Source organism: Schistocerca gregaria, chromosome 7 (assembly GCF_023897955.1).
Source record: "Schistocerca gregaria isolate iqSchGreg1 chromosome 7, iqSchGreg1.2, whole genome shotgun sequence".
Taxonomy (NCBI): domain Eukaryota; kingdom Metazoa; phylum Arthropoda; class Insecta; order Orthoptera; family Acrididae; genus Schistocerca; species Schistocerca gregaria.
Genome location: NC_064926.1, coordinates 72,582,266 through 72,604,292, shown reverse-complemented (window position 1 = coordinate 72,604,292; position 22,027 = coordinate 72,582,266). Strand labels below are relative to the sequence as shown.

At 44.3% G+C, this 22,027-nt stretch overlaps 1 protein-coding gene across 1 annotated transcript in view; it reads right to left on the bottom strand.

Moving 5' to 3' along the window:
* LOC126282289 (mucin-5AC-like) overlaps positions 1-22,027 on the bottom strand; it is a 758,596-nt gene that overhangs the window by 469,782 nt on the left and 266,787 nt on the right. The window contains exon 3 of the mRNA XM_049981941.1: positions 19,851-20,052. Within this exon, the coding sequence (XP_049837898.1) occupies positions 19,851-20,052 (202 nt within the window). The remainder of the gene's footprint in view (positions 1-19,850; positions 20,053-22,027) is intronic.

The following is a 22,027-nucleotide window of genomic DNA, read 5'->3' as shown; positions in this document are numbered from 1 at the left end:
TGACATTGCGGAATCCGCAGCGACTGAGAGAAACTGGATCATGCTGTAATTTTCTCTCCATGTAACCACGAACTGCCTGGACAACATATAATTTTGGACTGAGCTCTACTTGTAAAATGGCTAAAGCGCTATAACTGTATTTCCGGAGAAACTTGTTGCAACTCTCCGTCTAGCCAGCCAGGTTTAATATAATAAGTTTGTTTATAAATAAATCTTCTGCTACCAGTTACGATTTTTCGTTATTTTACTTTTTGCACGACGCGTTTCGGGAGAAGATTCCAGTTTTCAAGTGGGTTTTTTGTTTTTATTAAGCTATATCTATTGATGTCGTCAATGCGTGGGAGTCTGCTTCATTTCGTTGACTTTAACTGCAATATGTAAGAAAGACGCAATTTTTTAGTTGGGTTCGATTCTTTTGGTGAAGTTTGTGACGAAATTTAGAAGAATTTGTACTTACAGTTTTCTAATGGTCCATTTGTGCATCTCTCACACACACTAAACGTCACACACAACTTGTTGTACACGTTACACATCGAAAATATATAAACAAAAACAGTTACAAAGATCTTCTTCCAAGTAGTTCACAGAGATAACATTATAGGTCTTCCACAGATTATGACATGCTTTTGTACAGAGGTTATTTATATTAACGATTTGTTAATTAAGATAAATAATCTCTGTAGAAAACAATTTGTTGATTAAGATAAATAGTGTGTGTGTGTGTGTGTGTGTGTGTGTGTGTGTGTGTGTGTGTGTGTGTGAGAGAGAGAGAGAGAGACTCTGCACAAATGGACCATTAGAAAACTGTAAGTACAAATTCTTCTAAATTTCGTCACTAACTTCACCAAAGAAATCGATGCCCTACTAAAAAATCGCGTGTTTCTTATATATTGCAGTAAAAGTCAACGAAATGAAGCAGACTCTCACACATTGTCAACATCAAGAGAAATAGCTTAATACACACAAAAAACGCTCTTGAAAATGGGAATCATTTCCCGAAACGCGTCGTGCGAAAAGAAAAATAAAGAAAAATCGTGACTGGTAGCAGAAGATTTATTTACAAACAAACATTTGGTTTGCACCGTCTCAGGCTTTCAAAAACCATTTATAATGGATCAAATCAGCCAGGTTTAGGTTTTCCTTTTTTTCCCAAAACCGCTGAAGGCAAAATCCGAAATGACCCGATTTCGTTTCCTCCTCTAAGATCAAGGCAGAACTGGACATATTCTCCGGCGGTAGAAGATTGTACGCAGTTTGGAAAAGCTTGTTTCGCTCCATATGTAGGTGTGCGGATCGAAAAGATGCAACTATAATAACTTTTTAAAAGACACTTGTATTTCATTCGAGAAATGCTGTTTGTTGTTCATTGAGTTGTTGAAAATTGTATTTAATGCGGCAGTTGCTACGTAATAGTACAAATTTAGGTTAACAGCCGTTTATTAGCGGAGTGTGTCCTATACGCTGCCCACACATCTGAATTAACCCGCACGCGCACAAGAGTCGATTGACAGTATACATGTGCCGTAATATGCCACTGTATGATCTCAATTTTCGTTAAATGTTTTATGTATCGTTCGTGACTGCTACACATTAATCACATACGCGCTGCGAATTGACTAGCTGCTGTACTTTTTATTAAATTACTAGCGACGAATTACATTCCTCGCTGGTAGACGGGAGGGTATTCCGTTCTCTTCTCTCAGGTACCTAAAAAATCCCTACTCAATTTGAATAATGACGTCTATCATACACAACAAACACGCGATGAATATCACGAAAATTGGAGATAAGTACATTTTTATGCGACAATGACAGTTGTTAGCTATCTGCATTTGTAAAGAGGTGTAAGCGAAGTATTGAATGTTGTAAACAACTGCAGGCGTTTTGGCAGCCAAAATTCGGTTCACATGCCCCTCTTATTCAAGCTAATGCTCCTCTAGGGAGTGGATATCGAAGTCGAACAGTCAAATATTAAAGTTGTAGTTCTCTTTTCAAGAACGCCATTTTTGTTTTTGTTACCAGATCCTGTCATATATACTTATTTACTTATTTACTTATTGCGGTTAAATACAAAATCTGCCTTCTTGTACAGGGTATCCGATGCGAGAAGCCTTTAATAGGTTCCACAACGAAACATTGTCTCGAAATTTGGTAGAAAATCCGAAGAAATTCTGGTCGTATGTAAAGTACACAAGCGGCAAGACGCAGTCAATACCTTCGTTGCGCAGTGCCGATGGTACTGTTATCGACGACTGTGCCGCTAAAGCGGAGTTATTGAACGCAGTTTTCCGAAATTCCTTCACCAGGGAAGACGAATAGAATATTCCAGAATTTGAAACACGAACATCTGCTAGCATGAGTTTCTTAGAAGTAGATACCTTAGGGGTTGCGAAGCAACTCAAATCGCTTGATACGGGCAAGTCTTCAGGTCCAGATTGTATACTGATTAGGTTCCTTTCAGATTACGCTGATACTATAGCTCCCTACTTAGCACTCATATACAACCGCTCGCTCACCGATAGATCTGTACCTACAGATTGGGAAATTTCGCAGGTCGCACCAGTGTTCAAGAAGGGTAGTAGGAGTAATCCATTTAACTACAGACCTATATCATTGACGTCGGTTTGCAGTAGGGTTTTGGAGCATATACTGTATTCAAACATTATGAATCACCTCGAAGGGAACGATCTATTGACACGTAATCAGCATGGCTTCAGAAAACATCGCTCTTGTGCAACGCAGCTAGCTCTTTATTCACACGAAGTAATGGCCGCTATCGACAGGGGATCTCAAGTTGATTCCGTATTTCTAGATTTCCGGAAAGCTTTTGACACCGTTCCTCACAAGCGACTTCTAATGAAGCTGCGGAGCTATGGGGTATCGTCTCAGTTGTGCGACTGGATTCGTGATTTCCTGTCAGGAAGGTCGCAGTTCGTAGTAATCATCGAGTAAAACTGAAGTGATATCAGGTGTTCCCCAGGGAAGCGTCCTGGGACCTCTACTGTTCCTGATCTATATAAATGACCTGGGTGACAATCTGAGCAGTTCTCTTAGACTGTTCGCAGATGATGCTGTAATTTACCGTCTAGTAAGGTCATCCGAAGACCAGTATCAGCTGCAAAGCGATTTAGAAAAGATTGCTGTATGGTGTGTCAGGTGGCAGTTGACGCTAAATAACGAAAAGTGTGAGATGATCCACATGAGTTCCAAAAGAAATCCGTTGGAATTCGATTACTCGATAAATAGTACAATTCTCAAGACTGTCAATTCAACTAAGTACTTGGGTGTTAAAATTACGAACAACTTCAGTTGGAAGGACCACATAGATAATATTGTCGGGAAGGCGAGCCAAAGGTTGCGTTTCATTGGCAGGACACTTAGAAGATGCAACAAGTCCACTAAAGAGACAGCTTACACTACACTCGTTCGTCCTCTGTTAGAATATTGCTGCGCGGTGTGGGATCCTTACCAGGTGGGATTGACGGAGGACATCGAGAGGGTGCAAAGAAGGGCAGCTCGTTTTGTATTATCGCGTTGTAGGGGAGAGAGTGTGGCAGATATGATACACGAGTTGGGATGGAAGTCATTACAGCATAGACGTTTTTCGTCGCGGCGAGCCCTTTTTACGAAATTTCAGTCACCAAATTTCTCTTCCGAATGCGAAAATATTTTGTTGAGCCCAAACTACATAGGTAGGAATGATCATCAAAATAAAATAAGAGAAATCAGAGCTCGAACAGAAAGGTTTAGGTGTTCGTTTTTCCCACGCGCTGTTCGGGAGTGGAATAGCAGAGAGATAGTATGATTGTGGTTCGATGAACCCTCTGCCAAGCACTTAAATGTGAATTGCAGAGTAGTCATGTAGATGTAGATGTAGATGTAGAAGTCCCGCTAACATTTAAAAAAATCAACTTGGAAACTATTGCAAATACAGGGTCGCGATTTGTCGTAAAACGGTTAGTAGGTCTGAAAGTTTTTTTCCTTTGCTTCTTCGTGCAGGTTTTATCTGAAGTTCATCAGTGTGGCAACAGACTATGAAAAGGCGCCATGTGTCATCTGCCATGCAGGATCCACAACGGTACTGCGGAATTATAGGCGCTAATATAGGAGGGCACCACTAAAAAAAAAAAAAAAAAAAAAGCTTGATGAGGTGGTTGAAAAACTGTGGACAGGCAGTGTCAAAGACTTTCCTCGAAGTAGCTTCGCGCTCTCCCATGTCACGGTATTAGCCGGTTGGCGTGGCCGAGCGGTTCTAGGCGTTTCAGTCTGGAAGCGCGCGACCGCTACGGTCGCAGGTTCGAATCCTGCCTCGGGCATGGATGTGGGTGATGTCCTTAGGTTAGTTAGGGTTAAGTAGTTCTAAGTTCTAGGGGACTGATGACCTCAGATGTTAAGTCCCATAGTGCTCAGAGCCATTTGAACATTTTTTTTTTTTTTTGTCACGTCACGCTATTAAACTGCTTTCTGTGGAGTTAGGTCACAGATCGCATGCACACAACACCAGTCATTGACACTGCTACCGTTCGAGCACGGATGAGCCAAGCAATCAGAAATGTTGACACTGAAATACTGATGCATACAGAGGTAGGACTCGAATATCATGTTTTAGGTGCACACACTGAGACAGACATTGAAATTCTTGGCCTATAAGAGAAAGTTGGCTTCGAGAACTCGATCTCTAATTGTTTGTAATTTAAAATTATTTGAAATGATAGCGAGAAGTTATGGACATCGTGTATAACACAGACAATAAATGTGATAAAAGATAACACAACGAGATCGTAAGACTGTGACCAAGTGTTGAAATCCTTTACAACAGATAGAATAGTCTATCGGAAGAAACAACCAGGCAGACCCTTAAAACTAAATATCAGTTTATTCTAAAGCAACTTTACGTACGTTTCGAGTGTTAAAATAAGAATTATCAGTTATTTGCATTCGTAGAGCTATTGACTATCCGGAACGGTTACGTGCTAAACAAAACTGATATAGTGTGACTACTGACTAGAGCTAAAGACTAAAATACAACAATGAGTCTACTGTTGAATTTCTCTGATCCATGTTACATCACCCTGTCCACAAGGTGGGCTTCGGCCACAGAACGTATCGTATTCTTGCTATCTGAGGGACTTCAGTCTCTGACCTCACTTGTGTACCTTGTCTCTGTGTATGTTTCTGTCTTCAGTTTCTATTCGACCGATTTTTGCCTTTTCTAGGTCGAATGCGACTTGTCTGGTCCACGCTATTGTTGACGTGACCCCATGTGTGTATGTCAGTAGTCTGTTCGTGAGTCTTGTTGGTTCAAAAAATGGCTCTGAGCACTAAGGGACTTAACATCTGAGGTCATCAGTCCCCTAGAACTACTTAAACCTACCTAAGGACATCACACACATCCATGCCCGAGGCAGGATTCGAACCTGCGACCGTAGCAGTCTCGCGGTTCCAGACTGAAGCGCCTAGAACGGCTCGGCCACCGCGGCCGGCGTCTTGTTGGTAGTAGCCTGCTTAAGTGCCCGTAGAACAGTAACCTTTTTCTTAGGACATCTGCAGATAGGTTTGCAGCTTCTCTATGGTTTTACTAGAGTGTAATCTGTAACCTTCTTTTGTCAGCCTTGGGCCGAGAATTTTTTTCGTGAATTTGATTTCTTCCTTCATTACGCGTTCCACATCGCTTTTCGTATGGAGTGTGTGTCATGTACATACACTATTGCCGCCTTGATTAGTATATTGTAGTGTCTGATCTTTGTTTGGATGGGTATGCATTTCTCATTATACACTGAAGAGCTAAAGAAACTGGTACACTTGCGTAACATCGTGTTGGGCTCCCGCGAACCCGCAGAAGTGCGACAACACGACGTGACAAGGATTCGACGTCTGAAATAGTGTTGGAGAGAATTGACACCATGAATCCTGCAGGGGTATCCGTAAATCCGTAAGAGTACGACGAGGTCGAGATCTCTTCTGAGCAGAACGTCGCAAGGCACCCCAGATATGAATAATGTTCATGTCTGGGGAGTTTGGTGGCCATAAGAAGTTTTTAACCTCAGAAGAGTGTTTATGGAGCCACTCTGTAGTAATTATGGACTTTTGGGGTGTCGCATTGTCCTGCTGGTAAAGCCCAAGCCCGCCGGAATACACAACGGACATGAATGGATGTAGATGATCAGACAGGATGCTTACGTACTTGTCACCTGTCACAGTCGTATCTAGACGTATTAGGGCTCACATACTACTCCAGCTACAAGCTACACACGTCCCACACCATTACAGAGCCTCCACCAGCGTGAACAGTCCCCTGCGGACATGCAGGGACAATGGATTCATGAGGTTGTCTCCATACCCGCACATATCCATCCGCTCGATACAATTTGAAACGAGACTCATCCGACCAGGCGACATGTTTCCAGTGATCAACAGTCCAATGTCGGTGTTGACGGGCCCAGGAGAGGGGTAAAACTTTGTGTCGTGCAGTCAAGAAGGGTACACGTGTGGGCTTTGGGTTCCAAAAGCCCATATCAATGGTGTTTCGTTGAATAGTCCGCACGCTGTCGCTTCTTAATGGCCCAGCATTGAAATCTGCAGGAGTTTGCGCAAGGATTGCACTTCCGTCATGTTGGACGATTCTCTTCAGTCGTCGTTCGTCCCCTTCTTGCAGGATCTTTATGCGGCCTCAGCGATGTCGGGGATTTGATGTTTTACCGGATTCCTGATATTCACGGTACACTCGTGAAATGGTCGCATGGAAAAATTCCCCCTACCTCGCTACTGAGCCGTGCGCAGCTCGAATTCATGACATTTATTGTTTGTTGTATTTGGTCTTTTGATCGTTTCCGTGTGTGAGGCAGTCGGTCGGTTGGGGCAGAGCAGCGAGGAAGTCTCGGTGGCGCGTAGTCAGGCCGCAGCCACTGGCGGCGTGCATTGAAGTCGGCTAGAGTTGTAGCTGATTTCCTGTGTGGTGTTTAACTTAATTTAATTCATTCCTTCATTAATGTAGTGTACCAGGGGTATCTTCTGCCTTGTGGCCATTGAGCTACCACAGAGATGCTGTGTCCGATCGTTCGTCCGCCGACTACAACGCCACGTTGCAGCTCACTTAAATTGTTTTAACCTGGAGTTGCAACAGCAGAAACCGGTCTAACAACTGCGTTAGTTGTTGTCTTATATAGACGTTGCCGACCGCAGCGCCGTGGTGTGCCTGTTTACATATATCTCTGTATCTGAGTAAGCATGCCTGTACCTGTTGGCGTCTTTGGCGATTCAGTGTGGATGGAAGCTCTTACGTAGTCCTTGTGTGCTGAGGGTCACGTTGTCTATCACCAGCCATCCCCATGCAAAATACTACGGGAACAAAATGTGATATAACGTTACACTTGACGAAGAGAGTCAGCCTCCATTCCCAATGCCCTATTTATTGTGATTTCCTTGAGCATCCCAGAGGACAGTGTTTAAAATCAGTTTCGTAGAGTATACGCGCTCTGTAACAAACCATATCTCTTCAGAAATTCATGGTTCATTGTGTAAAGGACAAACGACTGGAGGGTCCTTATCCTTATCCTTGTGTGTCGTGAGCTGTTGTGCACTGCCGAAATTGGATGTTTACTGGCGTGACTATTACAGACTTTTCGCGTATAGCTCCAAAATGCCGTACTTGTTCATTATAAACAATAATGTCTTAATGATTATGCTTCTACTGGACTAGCTCTTAGCTCCTAGTATGTTTCTGTCGCTAAATATTTGTTATTTCATTCGCCTCTGTGGAACAGACCTTTAATATTATAACAATTTTCCTTACGTGTCATAATGTATGCTTATTACACGGTGCAGTCATTAACCCTTTCGTGGGGAAAATTACTGAGCAGTTTTTTTTAATGAATGGATAGCAGATAGTAGTTAACAGATAGGTATATTTATCATACAGAATATCAAATTTGCTCCAACTGTGAAAGTGTGGTCACACAACAAGGTGGGAAGTATTCTTCCCACTGCCGTTCCTTGGAGTTAAATGACAAAAACAACTTTTTCAATATATGTCATAGTTATTTGATAAATTTACTTCTCTTGTTACAATGATTGTTCACAATTACTTGCCATGAAATTTTCTGAAACATGGGTTTATGCAAAGTGGTATTTGACAATATGTACAAACACAGCGAGTGCTCTTTTCCGCAGCTTTGGTCCTACAATGACGGCACGTGCAGTAGATTTCTCCTAAAATGGGTTGATGGTCGCCTACAACAACATGACGAAAATCTTCAGGTACTTTACCCCTTTTTGCCAGAAAGACAGGTTTTTGTCCACGCCTTTTTTATGATGAGAAGCCAGCGATCAATTGTCTGGCTAGATGGATCCTGTATGTGAGCTGATCATGCTGTCCAGTTTCTCTGTTTCTTATTTTCCACTGGATAAAACTGTTCACTGCACCAACGTCCACCAGGAAATAAAATATTCTGTGCCACCACTTTACAGAACGTCTGCCAATAGCATACCTTTCTCCTCATTGATCAAATTTATCGACACCACCCATTATTTTGTTGTATTCTGCCACAACTTCAGGACAAGAAATCTCTGTACCAGTACCATCCTTGTTTTTCCTTTTCACTGTGGCTGTTTCTCATGGGTCATGAATTGAGGACAGAAAAGTGACTGGATGGATACCCATCCATTTTACTGCAGAAATTGCTCCTTTTGTTTCAAACTGGATTCTCCTCGTTCCTATTTTACGTTTTCCTTCATAAATTTGGGTAAATCAAAAGTATTTACCTTATAATATAGCTTTGAGGAAAAAATCACAAAATGTCACGCAAACAGCACTGAAAGCCTCCTCTACAGAACAACACTCAGCTATACAATGCCTCTGCGCGAAGGTACAGCAAAAACGGCGGGAACTTCCGATTGCAAGTAGTATCCTATACTGTTAAATAGGTAGGAGCACCATACAGAGATGGGAACTGTGAATCCGACGGGACTAGGAGCGAGTTCATTGTAGTGGAAAACATGTTTCCCACGGCTCGCGAAAGGGTTAATGTGACTACCTGTCAAAATACTTTCCGGGATGTGAGGTCGTGGTCCAAGAACTTTTTCTGCTCCTTACGTAAAAATTCCAGGCGTCTAACCCGGAAAGTATATCAACAGCCACGTCACCCGGTCGTGAAAGCCTTCATTCTACTACCGGTCAAAAGCCTGAATAACTATCTTTTACATTGCAGACGTGCAGCAAGAGAGTCAGTGAGAAGGAAGTTGTCGATAGAGATTTGGAGCCATGCCGACTCCAGTCTAATGGCCAGCTGCGCTACGATTCTCGGTTGAGTGTCCAGGCGCGAACAGCCCTATCCAGGTGGTCCCACAGATTCTTGATATGGTTCAAATCAAGGGAGTCTAGTGACCAGGGGAGTGCGGTAAACTGGTGCCCTTGGAATCACGCACGTGCACTGTAAGCAGCGTGACACGCTGCATTGTTCTGCTGGTAGATGTCACCATTCCGAGTAAAAACAAACTGCACGTAGTGGTGCACGTGGCACCCAAGGATAGATGAATACTTGTACTCGTGCACTGTGCCTTCCTGCCTTCCAGAGCAACGAGGTCACGCAGAAAACGTCAAAAAACATTCCACAGTCCACAACGCTGCCTCCTCTGGCACGTATCGTTGCGACAACTGTTGGAAGGCCGCACATGCCGATGACCATCAGTGCAATAGTGCGTCCAGTTGCGATCCAGGCGTGCAAATTCCAGCCTTCGTCTCCAACAAACAGCAGTCAGTTTGGGGGCATGAATCAGGCCCATGATGCGGAGGCCCATACACACACCAACGATCGCTGAACACTCGTTAAGGAGACACATTTGGCAGACCCTCGGTTCATCTGGGTCATCAGTTGCTCGCAGTTGCGCGACTAATCGCCGCACGTATTTGGGCAGCTGTCGTTCACCCCTGCCATCTATGAGCCGTGGTGCACCACACAGTTAGTCGGCGGCGATTTTGGATATCTCCATTGGACGGTATACTTTAATCTTTAACTACTTACATACTTAGCCCTTTAGGAATTTCTTTCACCCCTGGCTTGAAAACAAGTTGTTTCAAATGGCTCTGAGCACTATGGGCAACATCTGAGGTCACCAGTCCCCTAGAACTTAGAACTACTTAACGTAACTAAGGACATCACACACATCCATTCCTGAGGCATTATTCAAACCTGCGACCGTAGCGGTCGCCGGATACAAGTGGTTATGCCCGTTTCGCGTCACATTAATCACATTCTGTCAACGACGGCAGTGATTTTTCACTTCTCCCTGATGCACAATTTGGGTGCTTAGATCATGAGAAATCAGTAGCCAGAACAACCACCTCTGGCCGTAATAACGGCCTTGATACGCCTGGGCATTGAGTCAGACAGAGCTTGGATGGCATGTACAGGTACAGCTGCCCATGCAGCTTCAACACGGTACCACAGTTCATTGGCGTATTGTGACGAGCCAGTTGCTCAGCCACCGTTGACCAGACGTTTTCAATTGGTGAGAGATCTGAAGAATGTGCTGGCTAGGGCAGCAGTCGGACATTTTCTGTATCCAGAAACGCCCGTACAGGACCTTCAGCATGCGGTCGTGCATTATCCTGCTGAAATGTAGGATATCGCAATGACCGAATGAAGGGTAGAGCCACGTGTCGTAACACATCTGAAATGTAACGCCCACTGTTCAAAGTGGCGTCAATGCGAACAAGAGGTTACCGATACGTGTAACCAGTGGAACCCCATTACATCACGCCGAGTAATACGCCAGTATGGCGATGACGAATACACGCTTCCAATGTGCGTTCAGTTCAGGGCGTATCGCCAAACACGGATGCGACCATCATGATGCTGTAAACAGAAGCTGGATTCATCCGAAAAAAATGACGTTTTGTCATTCGTGCACCCAGGTTCGTCGTTGAGCACACCATCGCAGGCGCTCCTGTCCGTGAAGCAGCGTCAAGGGTAACCGCAGCCACGCCCTCCGAGCTGAAAGTCCATGCTGCTGCAAACGTCTTCGAACTGTTCGTGCAGGTGTTTGTTGTCTTGCTAACGTCCCCATCTGTTGACTCGGGGATCGAGACGTGGCTGCACGATCTGTCACAGCCATGCGGATAAGATGCCTGTCATCTCGACTGCTAGTGATACGAGGCCGTTGGGATCCAGCACGGCGTTCCGTATTACCCTTCTGAACCCACCGATTCCATATTCTGCTAACAGTCATTGGATCTCGACCAACGCGAGCAGCAATGTCGCGATACGATAAACTGCAACAGCAATAGGCTACAATCCGACCTTTATCAAAGTCGGAAACGTGATGGTACACACTTCTCGTCCTTACACGAGGCATCACAACGACGTTTCACCAGGCAACGCCGGTCAACTACTGTTTGTGTACGAGAAATCGGTTGGAAACTTTCCTCATGTCAGCACGTTGTAGGTGTCACCACCGACGCCAACCGTGAGTGGATGCTCTGAAAAGCTAGTGCTGCCACCTGCCGTTGGTAAGGGGTTATTGTACGTTCGCGTCGAGCATAGACAGTGGACACTATAGTATACACTGACAGAAACTTGGTGGATTACACCGTAAACACCCTTACCAAACGCTTCCAATCAGATACTCAACAATTGCCATGTCTGTAATATATGTTGATTAAAACTTCATTCTGATGCGAGCTTATTTTCAGTACAGATGAAAGATCCTTTTGCAGATGAAGAGTGGTATGAGTACATAATGGATACTGTGCGTGCTAACGTTGCTGGAACGTTTTAGTGCAGCGCACAACACAGCTTGCTCAGAGAACGAGCATGGCATCTTACTGTCATCTTTCAGACTTTGAGAAAGATCAAACTGGCGTGAGGGGCATGGGAGAACCACACCGACAAATTAAATAGACAGTTCTTGTTGCTCCGTTACTGCAGAACGACTGTGACGAGATAGACTCAAGATAACAATGTGGCAACAGGACCAGGCATGGATGCTTTAAGAAGGAGTAAATCGAGAAGATCGGCTGTGACGCTGGCTCTGGCGAATAGCCGGAAGACAACAGCTGAAATCTGAGCGGAAGGTGCAGGGAGGGCAGGCTGTCGCCACCAACTATGTGGAACAGATTACTGGAATATGTGTTGAGGTGTCTTGGTGCCATGCGTCGTTTACCGCTGACATACCACAGACATGGAGATCAGCTTGATGTAGAGTTAGAGACGGTGAGTGGCATCCTGTGGTATTGATCGTTGGTTACCGTTGGTGGAATATGGGACGTACCCAATGCAATCGAGACAGACTGGGAAACGAATGTCTCTGAACATTTCAGGCTGTTTTCCTTGCGTTCTTAACGCGCGATAGCGTTCCAACGGAAAGGGAGTGTCTGGTTACTGTGGTCAGATTCTACTAAAAAGAACGCACGAGTCAGATAAACTAGAATCTTTGATACCATTCGTTCTCGTCGAGCAATGATACCAGAACAAGCCCGAAGATGCAGGACAAATGCGTTGAGTCACAGGACCGTTCCCGCAGTCGAGCTGGTGAAAAATCGCAGGACGCAGCGGTTCTGGTGACTGATACGTCTACAGTTTTGCACTCACTGTGAGAGGAACTATAGGATACGACGATATGACTACTTTGGTAAATGTTGGAGGCAGATTGAATTTTTGTCAGTATATGGCAAGAATGTTGAGCGGTTGGCATATACTTCATGACCAGTTTACCAAACGGAAAATCCCAGGAGAATATTGGAAGATTACAAACTGCAGTTGAGGTGGAAATTGGCAGTCGTGGCTCCCGGTCGCACTCTCTAAGCGCTCTGACTTAAGCTACAGAAGTTGCAGAACGCTGCGTGCTGTTTTTGACACGTTGCAGTGATTTTTAATTATTTCCAGATAGTGTCTCTTTAATATTTTAGTCGCCGGCCTCAATGGCCGAGCGGTTCTAGACGCTACAGTCTGGAACCGCGCGACCGCTACGGTTGCAGGTTCCAATCCTGCCTCGGGCATGCATGTGTGTGATGTCCTTAGGTTAGTTAGGTGTAAGTAGTCCCATAGTGTTCAGAGCCATTTGAACCATTTAATATTTTAGTGGTCCTGTTTCGGTCTTCGTTTATTGCCTTTTGCGATCGAAAACTTGAGTGCAGTGATATCTCTGTAGTGTTTACATTTTCGTGTTTTACGGCCAGCAACCATCTGGGAATCAGCTGCACAAATCATCGGAAGATAACTTTTCATTGATTCCTACTTTTTTAAAATTCAAAACTGTATTAGTCACTTTTAGTTTAAAACTAGCGTGATGTGTAATAAATGTGTTGTCGGTTAAGTCAGTCCGACTCCGTATTTGAGTGGTCATTCCGGCTTCGCGCATCGGGTGACTAGGTTGTCCTATTAGTTCTGCCTCTACCGTAGCGCTGCGTGTTTTCCTCGTGTCCGTTTAGTGTCGTGTTGTTGTCCGTGCGCTTCGAATCGCTGGTTGTCGGCTAGTGTTTGGTGTTCGTGCCAAGATGTCCACCATGGTTCCCACGAAAATTCCGCGTACAGGTACTGTCAGCTTCACCTTCGAAAGTCCTGGTTCTTTGGAGATACATGACTGGTTAGTCGATACAATTAAAGTCACTACTGATCAGATGCATACTACATATTTTGACAGCGAATTATGTGTATTTTTTGTTAAGTTTCTTGACTCGCTCCAGATTAATGGGATACTTTCTCGTTACGGTTCTCAGGTACCCTTTACGCACCGTGATGGTTCCACTAGTATGGTTCGCTTGGCAAATGCAGAAGTGATATATACGAGTGTCCGGGTGTTTAACATTCCGCCCGAGGTAGACGACTGTTTTCTGAGGCCCGATTTGCTTCCTTATGGGGAAAGGAACGCTAGTCTGCTCAGCACCGCTTACAGGTCTATTGTGGTATTCTGTCGGTGGAAATGGTGGCCAAAAAACATATTCTTTCTCATCTCAAGTATGTGGTTATAGGGTCCATATTACGTACAGTGGCCAAGAAGGAACATGTTACTATTGCAATCAAACTGGCCATTTCCGTACTAATTGTCCGCGGCGTGTGGTGGTATTAAAACCTACATACGAACAGCTTAAAAAATTGACTTTCGCTCCCGTAGGAATCTCAGACTGAACCGCTCCCTGTAAGTAAGGGACGCAGTGATCCGGTGACCGACAACGCCCGTGATTTTCCCCCGTTGTCCTTGCGTAGGGGTGTTGAAGCCGTTACTTCCGATGTGCCCGCCATGATTTCTCACAATAAGCGTCGCCGAACACAGGGTGATGCGGCAGATGAACCTTCCCTAATGGCTCGCCCTTCCGATGGGCCGCCTGTAAAGGATCCTCTTTCACAGTCTGAAATCGTGGACGAGGACGCCACAAGTGCTTTGACGCCTGTGTAGGAGATCCCTGACACCTTATCTTGGCCGGCCGGAGTGGCCGAACGGTTCTAGGCGCTACAGTCTGGAACCGCGCGACCGCTACGGTCGCAGGTTCGAATCCTGCCTCGGGCATGGATGTGTGTGTTGTCCTTAGGTTAGTTAGGTTTAAGTGGTTCCAAGTTCTAGGGGACTGATGACCTCAGAAGTTAAGTCCCATAGTGCTCAGAGCCATTTGAACCATTTATATAGAACTGGTTTTGTTGCCTCTTCATCCAAATGCTGCTTTTGTTGATTACCCCGTAAATCTTCCTGAGAATTTTTCTTTCTTGCTTTTCTATTTCCCTTATTTTTGAATGACCATAATCACCACTGTTTCAGCTGCGTAGATTGCTTCTAAAAGAATCACTGTTCTGTAATGCCTTAATTTTGCGTCTGTCGTAATGCACTTTTTGTTGTAATGTGTCCATGTTAGCTTGTAGGTCTTCTGGGGCTTGGTGATTCTTTTTTCATTGGCGATTCGGATTAACTCTGAGGACTGTACAATTTCTCCTAAGTATTTAAAATGGCAGACTTGTGCAATTTTACCATGTTTTGTGATTAAAGGGGATTTATTTTCTGCCTGTCTTTCCATATACTTGGTTTTCCCGTAAGGTATTTGTAGTCAGGTTTTTTGTGAAATTTCATGTAGTTTTTCCACTGCGTAAATCGCTTCTTTTATGTTACTGATGATAATTGCAATATCGTCAGCGAAAGCAAGGCACTTTAATTCGGTTCTCTTTTTTTGATACCAATTTGGATGCCCTTTATATAAGATTCCCATTCCCTGATGGTCTTTTCTAGAACAATATCGAAAATCATTGGGGATAGGACGTTTCGCTGTCGGACTCCAGTTCTGATTTCGAAGGGTTCTGATATTTCGCCCATGAATTTCACTGTGGATGTTATCCCTGTAAGTGCCTATTCTCTGATTTTTCGTGTCTTTCAGTCGATCCCAAATTATTCATTGATTTTTAACATGGTTTCACGGTCCACTGAATCGTATGCTTTCCTGAAGTCGATGAATGTAATTCCTGTGTTTCTGCATTTCCTAATTTTTAATATCGTCCTTAAGCATCAGATCTGTTCCGCACATGATCGTCCTTTTCTGAATCCGGCCTGGTATTCACCAATTAGTCCATGGGCTTAGGATTCTATCCTTTATAAAAGTGCTCTGGAAAGGATTTTTTAAGCGACTGGGAGCAGGGAAATTTCTCTGTAATTGTTGATGTCTTTCTTGTCGCTCTTTTTGTGTAGCATGCGAGTTAGAGCAGATATCCAGTCATCTGGTATTTGCTCCGTCATTCATATGTCTGACATTATATGAAGTAGTTTCTGCATAAGTATAGGATCGTTTAGTTTCCGGAATTCAGCAATGATCCCACCTTCTCCTGGTGCTTTGTTATTTTTCAAATGTTTGACTATCTCCATAATGTCCCCGAGATCCGGGGCATGTGAGTCAGGGTGTGTGAATACTGGAGAAGAGAAGACGAGCTTTTCTTGGGGTGGTTCGCAGTCGAGGAGTGAACTGAATTTTTGGGTAAGAATTTGCATTTATTTTTCGTATCAGTCTCCAAAGAACCATCGGGCTTTTTTTAAAGCACAATCTAGGGGCTTGGCATCCCTGTAAGTTTTCTCTGAAAGTCTTGTAGAAATTTCTTGTATTTTTTATGAAATCTTGCTGGATTTTGTAGAGTCTGTTGTTGTCATACCCCTGTTTTTTTTCTAATTATTTTTATGTCTGTTTTGGGGCTTTAAGAAAGTTCTCCTCAGTTTTGTGACTGCTAATTTTTTTCCATGCAGTTATTTGGTTGTCGACTGCCTGTTGCAGGTTGCGTTCCACCAGCGAAGTTTGCTGGTGCAAGGGGGTTGTCCTAATTTGATGACTGCCTGAATTTTCTGTTAGTTTCTTCCAGTCTGTTGATTTTTCCTGATTTATTTGCATGATGAGTTTTTCATTGTCGAGTTTCAGATATTCTGGAGCTTGTTTGGTACTTTTGGGTGGCCTTTTTAGCATTCTGTTAGGTTGGAATTTTTTTTTTAATTTGGAGAAGATGATCTGATTCAAAGACACCTTTGTGGGTTCTGAAGTTAAGAATTTCTTTTATGTTTTCATTGGAAATTGCGACATGGTCAATTTGGTATTCACCATGTCTAAGACTGAGTGACCTCCATGTGGTTAATTTATGTGCAGGTTTTTGAAATTGGGTCTTAATGATTTTAAGTCCGAAGTTCCTGCAGAAGTCGATTAGTTTTTCACCATTCTTATTGGTTCAAAATGGTTCAAATGGCTCTGAGCAATATGGGACTTAATATCTGAGGTCATCAGTCCCTTAGAACTTAGAACTACTTAAACCTTACTAACCTAAGGACACCACACACATCCAAGCCCGAGGCAGGATTCGAACCTGCGACCGTAGCGGTCGCGCGTTTCCGAACTGAAGCGCCTGGAACCGCTTGGCCACTCCGGCCGGCATTCTTATTGGTTAGTTTGTCTTTCGTAAGGTGGCCAGTGGTACCTCCCAAATTTTTTCTCCTCGCCGAACTGTGCGTTAAAATCGCCTAATAAGATTTTCACATGATATCTTGATATTTTATTTGTCGTTTCTTCTAGTGTTTCCCAGAAATTGTCCACTGTTTCAGGGTCGATTTTATTGTGGCGATTTCTGGGGGCGTGCACATCGATACAAGTGTGGCTTATTTTACTGAAAGCAGGTAGACTGTTTCACTGCGAGACGTTAATTCAATAACTGAGTACAGAAGTGTCTACGACGACCTACAGAAGTGTTGGACAATTGTGTACAGTGCCTGGGTGGCAATCGAGGGAAGCTCAGTATGTAATGTAGCATACTTCTATACAAATAGGCTTTGCTTAAACAAACGAGAAGCTGGTGAAACAATAAGCTTTAGAAGAACTTTACCAGAAGGCGGGACAGGTTAGTGAGGCATCCAGTAAGTTATAGTAACTAGAGACTTTGTGCTGGAATGAGCAGTGGAAGGCAAAACTGAGAACAGCATCGAACCTGTCAAAAAACAGGTACAGTCCATAATATGAATAGCATGTACATTGACAATGGGAAAAATGTCATCAAATGGAGTGTGGTCTGAATTGTAATCAAGATCCACTTTGCGTATTAGCGATTAGGGGGACGAAAAACTGTGTAGGTGCGATGTCTATGGTAAACTGTCTGTCAACCAGGTTGAGTTGGGAACAGGTTTAGTGCGCTCCCACAAGGACGACCTCCAGCGCAGCCTCCTTCTGGCTCCGAACTGGAAAACGGCCAACTGGAGTGCACGCAACTGTGTGCACCGAGCGGAGTCAGCAGAAGAAGCTCGCTGACAGTTGCAGCGGACATGCCGTGGCAGCTTCAAATGGTTCAAATGGCTCTGAGCACTATGGGACTTAACATCTGTGGTCATCAGTCCCCTAGAACTTAGAACTACTTAAACCTAACTAACCTAAGGACATCACACACATCCATGCCCGAGGCAGGATTCGAACCTGCGACCGTAGCGGTCACGCAGTTCCAGACTGAGGCGCCTAGAACCGCACGGCCACACCGTCCGGCGGTGGCAGCTTCAACCCACCTCCTCGAGCCAATAACGTGTATGTCCCTTGGGCGACGCCTATGTGCTGTCCCAGCTCTACAGCCGACTATTGTTTCGGGTGCGCGCGTTCGCGCCTGGCAGCTGAAAGCTGGCAACACGGCAGCAGCCGCTATAAGTTAAATTCTTTTATCTTGGCGGCTCGCGCATGCTCGCCCAGACACAGGAGATTGCTGTGTTGCCAGTTGCAAACGACGCACACGCCGACAGAAGCAGCGCCATAGTATAGTATAGTTTGCAAATTTAAATTAAGGAGGGAGCGCGCACTTTATGAAGTAAAGCCACCATGACCGCATTAGCCCTTTCGCTGGTACAGAGACGTGCTCCCCGCATTCCGCACTGTGCACGATTTTATCGTCACTGCACTGCTAGCCTGTGCTGACACATGGTGTTCCGACTGCTTTGACACACTTATCATTCGATTTCACAAAAACAATTTGGCCCAAAAAATTGATTTTTATGTGTCTTCTTGACTGGTACCTTCCCCCCATAAATGACTTAATTTTGTTTCGATTTTCAACACAGTTATTGTGCAGCATTAAATGTAGTAAACCATTGCAGGAAATTTTGAAGAGTTTGCAGAGGTAAAAGTCCATAGCATTTACTTTCCATGTGGTCGATTTTAGTTGCCACAATGTTGAGAATGAAATGTAGACAATATACCAAAATTTCATTTAAAATTTACTGCATAACAATAACACCAGATAGGTGTTGTATGTAATATTGAGAAATATTCCGTCTTTCGTGACTGTAATAAAAGTTTTATTTATACCAGAGTAATTCCGCATTTTCCTAAAAAGTTCTGACTAAAACAAAATTAGTGGAGTACACAAAACTGAATTGCAGACGTAAGAGAACATAGAAACTAAAATATATTGTCAGTGAGGCGCAATGGGCAAAAAATATGTGTTTGTCACAACGGACAGCAAATACTTGCCAAAACATAGGTCAGTTGACGAAAACATTAAATATGAAATGTTGCCAAAGCAGAAAAGCAAAGAATTGTGTCAGGCAATCAAGTAGCTCCGCAATGTATGAGCCGAAATTCTGCTATAAATAATAGTTTTAATACTGTATATATATTTCAATATGAATAGTAAAACAGCGAGTGTGGAAGAGAAGATATGCAAACAAAACAGATAACATGAATATTGTATGTGTGCCTTTTCATTGTTTTTAACTAGAAATTTCAAAAAATTGCATTCAAATGAATAAAATTCATGAAGTAAGACACTTCGATATTGTTTTTAAATAAACAAAATATTAAGCATTGAATAAGGGTTGAACTCAGAACTTTTCACTTAGCAGTCAAAGACCTTAACCATTACGCTAACGCAGCTCATCATTCGAATAATCTCCTGGAGGACTTTAACACATCACGCAAAATACCAACTAACACTGTTGGTATGACTATGAATTATTCAAGTACAATAAGAAATAAACAATTACTGCTGTTCTCCATTGTGAAAAAGCGGTTCGTGAGAATGATACAAACACCTTTCCTTGCTGTTGCCTGAATTACGAGGCTTCTTGCTTGTTTGATTTAATTAATTAATAGAATGTGAAGCAGTTGGTATAAATAATGCTTTTTCCAAAGTTTCTATAAAAGAAAGTCTGCTATCAAGACATTGCTTTTGTTCAATTACTTTGCGTGACTGAACGTTTCTAAAACTGAAGCCACTCGTCCGTGGTCTGCACTGCAGTCAAGCTCTGGCAACGTCGTTCTCTGCTCATTGGCTGACTGTGTTTTGTGACGTCAGATGTGCAGAACGAACCTAAACTCGGCCGTGCCGTAAATGACGCGCACTAAGTTGGTGTAGCGAGGCGAGGCGACTCACCGCCGCCGTTGCTGTAGCAGAGGTAGGGGAAGCGCCAGACGTTGCCCAGGCCGACGCTGTAGCCGAGCAGCGACAGCAGGAAGTCGAAGCGGCCCGTCCACGTGCCGCGCTCCGGCTCGTGGTCGGTGAGCGCCGAGCCGCGCGACGTGGCGTCGTCCTGCAGCGGCACCTGCGAGTTGGCCACCGAGCACCGGTCGTCCGTCTGCAACACGCACACACCAGCACCGTCTCGACTCTGCGGGCGTACTAAACACAGTAGCTCAACAGGTGTCGCAACGTGAGCTGCGTTCGTGTTTGGCAACACAAGATCCAGCCACAATAAGATACCAGGCACCACAGAAAGCACAAAAGGGGAGGCACGAACACGCCCTTACCATCCCTACGGCAGAAAGACGAGCGTTGGTGGTACTTCGGAACGATTTCATCTACATCTACATACATACTCCGCAATCCACCATACGGTGCGTGGCGGAAGGTACCTCGTACCACAACTAGCATCTTCTCTCCCTGTTCCACTCCCAAACAGAACGAGGGAAAAATGACTACCTATATGCCTCTGTACGAGCCCTAATCTCTCTTCTCTTATCTTTGTGGTCTTTCCGCGAAATATAAGTTGGCGGCAGTAAAATTGTAGTGCAGTGAGCCTCAAATGCTGGTTCTCTAAATTTCCTCAGTAGCGATTCACGGAAACAACGTCTCCTTTCCTCTAGAGACTTCCACCCGAGTTCCTGAAGCATATCCGTAACACTCGCGTGATGATCAAACCTACCAGTAACAAACCTAGCAGTCCGCCTCTGAACTGCTTCTATGTTGTCCCTCAATCCGACATGATAGGGATCCCAAACCCTCGAGCACTACTCAAGAATAGGTCGTATTAGTGTTTTATAAGCGGTCTCCTTTACAGATGAACCACATCTTCCCCAAAATTCTACCAATGAACCGAAGACGACTATCCGCCTTTCCCACAACTGCCATTACATGCTTGTCCCACGTCATATCGCTCTGCAGTGTTACGCCCAAATATTTAATCGACGTGACTGTGTCAAGCGCTACACTACTAATGGAGTATTCAAATATTACGGTATTCTTTTTCCTATTCATCTGCATTAATTTACATTTATCTATATTCAGAGTTAGCTGCCATTCTTTACATCAGCCACAAATCCTGTCCAAGTCATCTTGTATCCTCCTACAGTCACTCAACAACGACACCTTCCCGTACACCACAGTATCATCAGCAAACAGCTGCACATTGCTATCCACCCTGTCCAAAAGATGATTTACGTAGAGAGAAAACAACAGCGGATCTACCACACTTCCTTGGGGCACTCCAGATGATACCCTCACCTCCGATCAACACTCGCGCATCGAGGACAACGTACTGGGTTCTATATTTAGATAGCGTCCAACGGAAACAAGAAGAACTAAATATTTGAAAATAAAGAATGATACAGTTTGTACAATTAATGCACTACGACCATCGACTACTATCGAGCCGGCCGGAGTTGCCGTGCGGTTCTAGGCGCTACAGTCTGGAGCCGAGCGACCTTACTGCCACACGTTCGAATCTTGCCTCGGGCATGGATGTGTGTGATGCCCTTAGGTTAGTTAGGTTTAATTCGTTTTACGTTCTAGGCGACTGGTGACCTCAGAAGTTAAGTCGCATAGTGCTCAGAGACATTTTGAACTACTATCGATATACACCAGTTCAGGCGATGGCAGCGTCACCTGATGATGAGTATCAGCTAGTCACACACACGCATAGTGCAGGATTATCAGTGAGCTTGATGTCTGTGTGTAGAATGGTGAAGGTGCACGATCTAGCTGAGTTTCAAAAAATGGTTCAAATGGCTCTGAGCACTATGGGACTTAACATCTGTGGTCATCAGTCCCCTAGAACTTAGAGCTACTTAAACATAACTAACCTAAGGACATCACACACATCCATGCCCGAGGCAGGATTCGAACCTGCGACCGTAGCAGTCGCGCGGTTCCGGACTGAGTGCCTAGAACCGCTAGACCACCGCGGCCGGCTGAGTTTCACCGAGAGCAGATTGTGTTGGCCCAGACGCTCGGCACGAGCATTTCTGAAGCCGCACGACTTGGCAGGTGTTCGAGGAGTTCTCTGGTGGTCTCGCAGTCGCAATCTCGCTTCCCGGGCACGGAGCCCTGGGTTC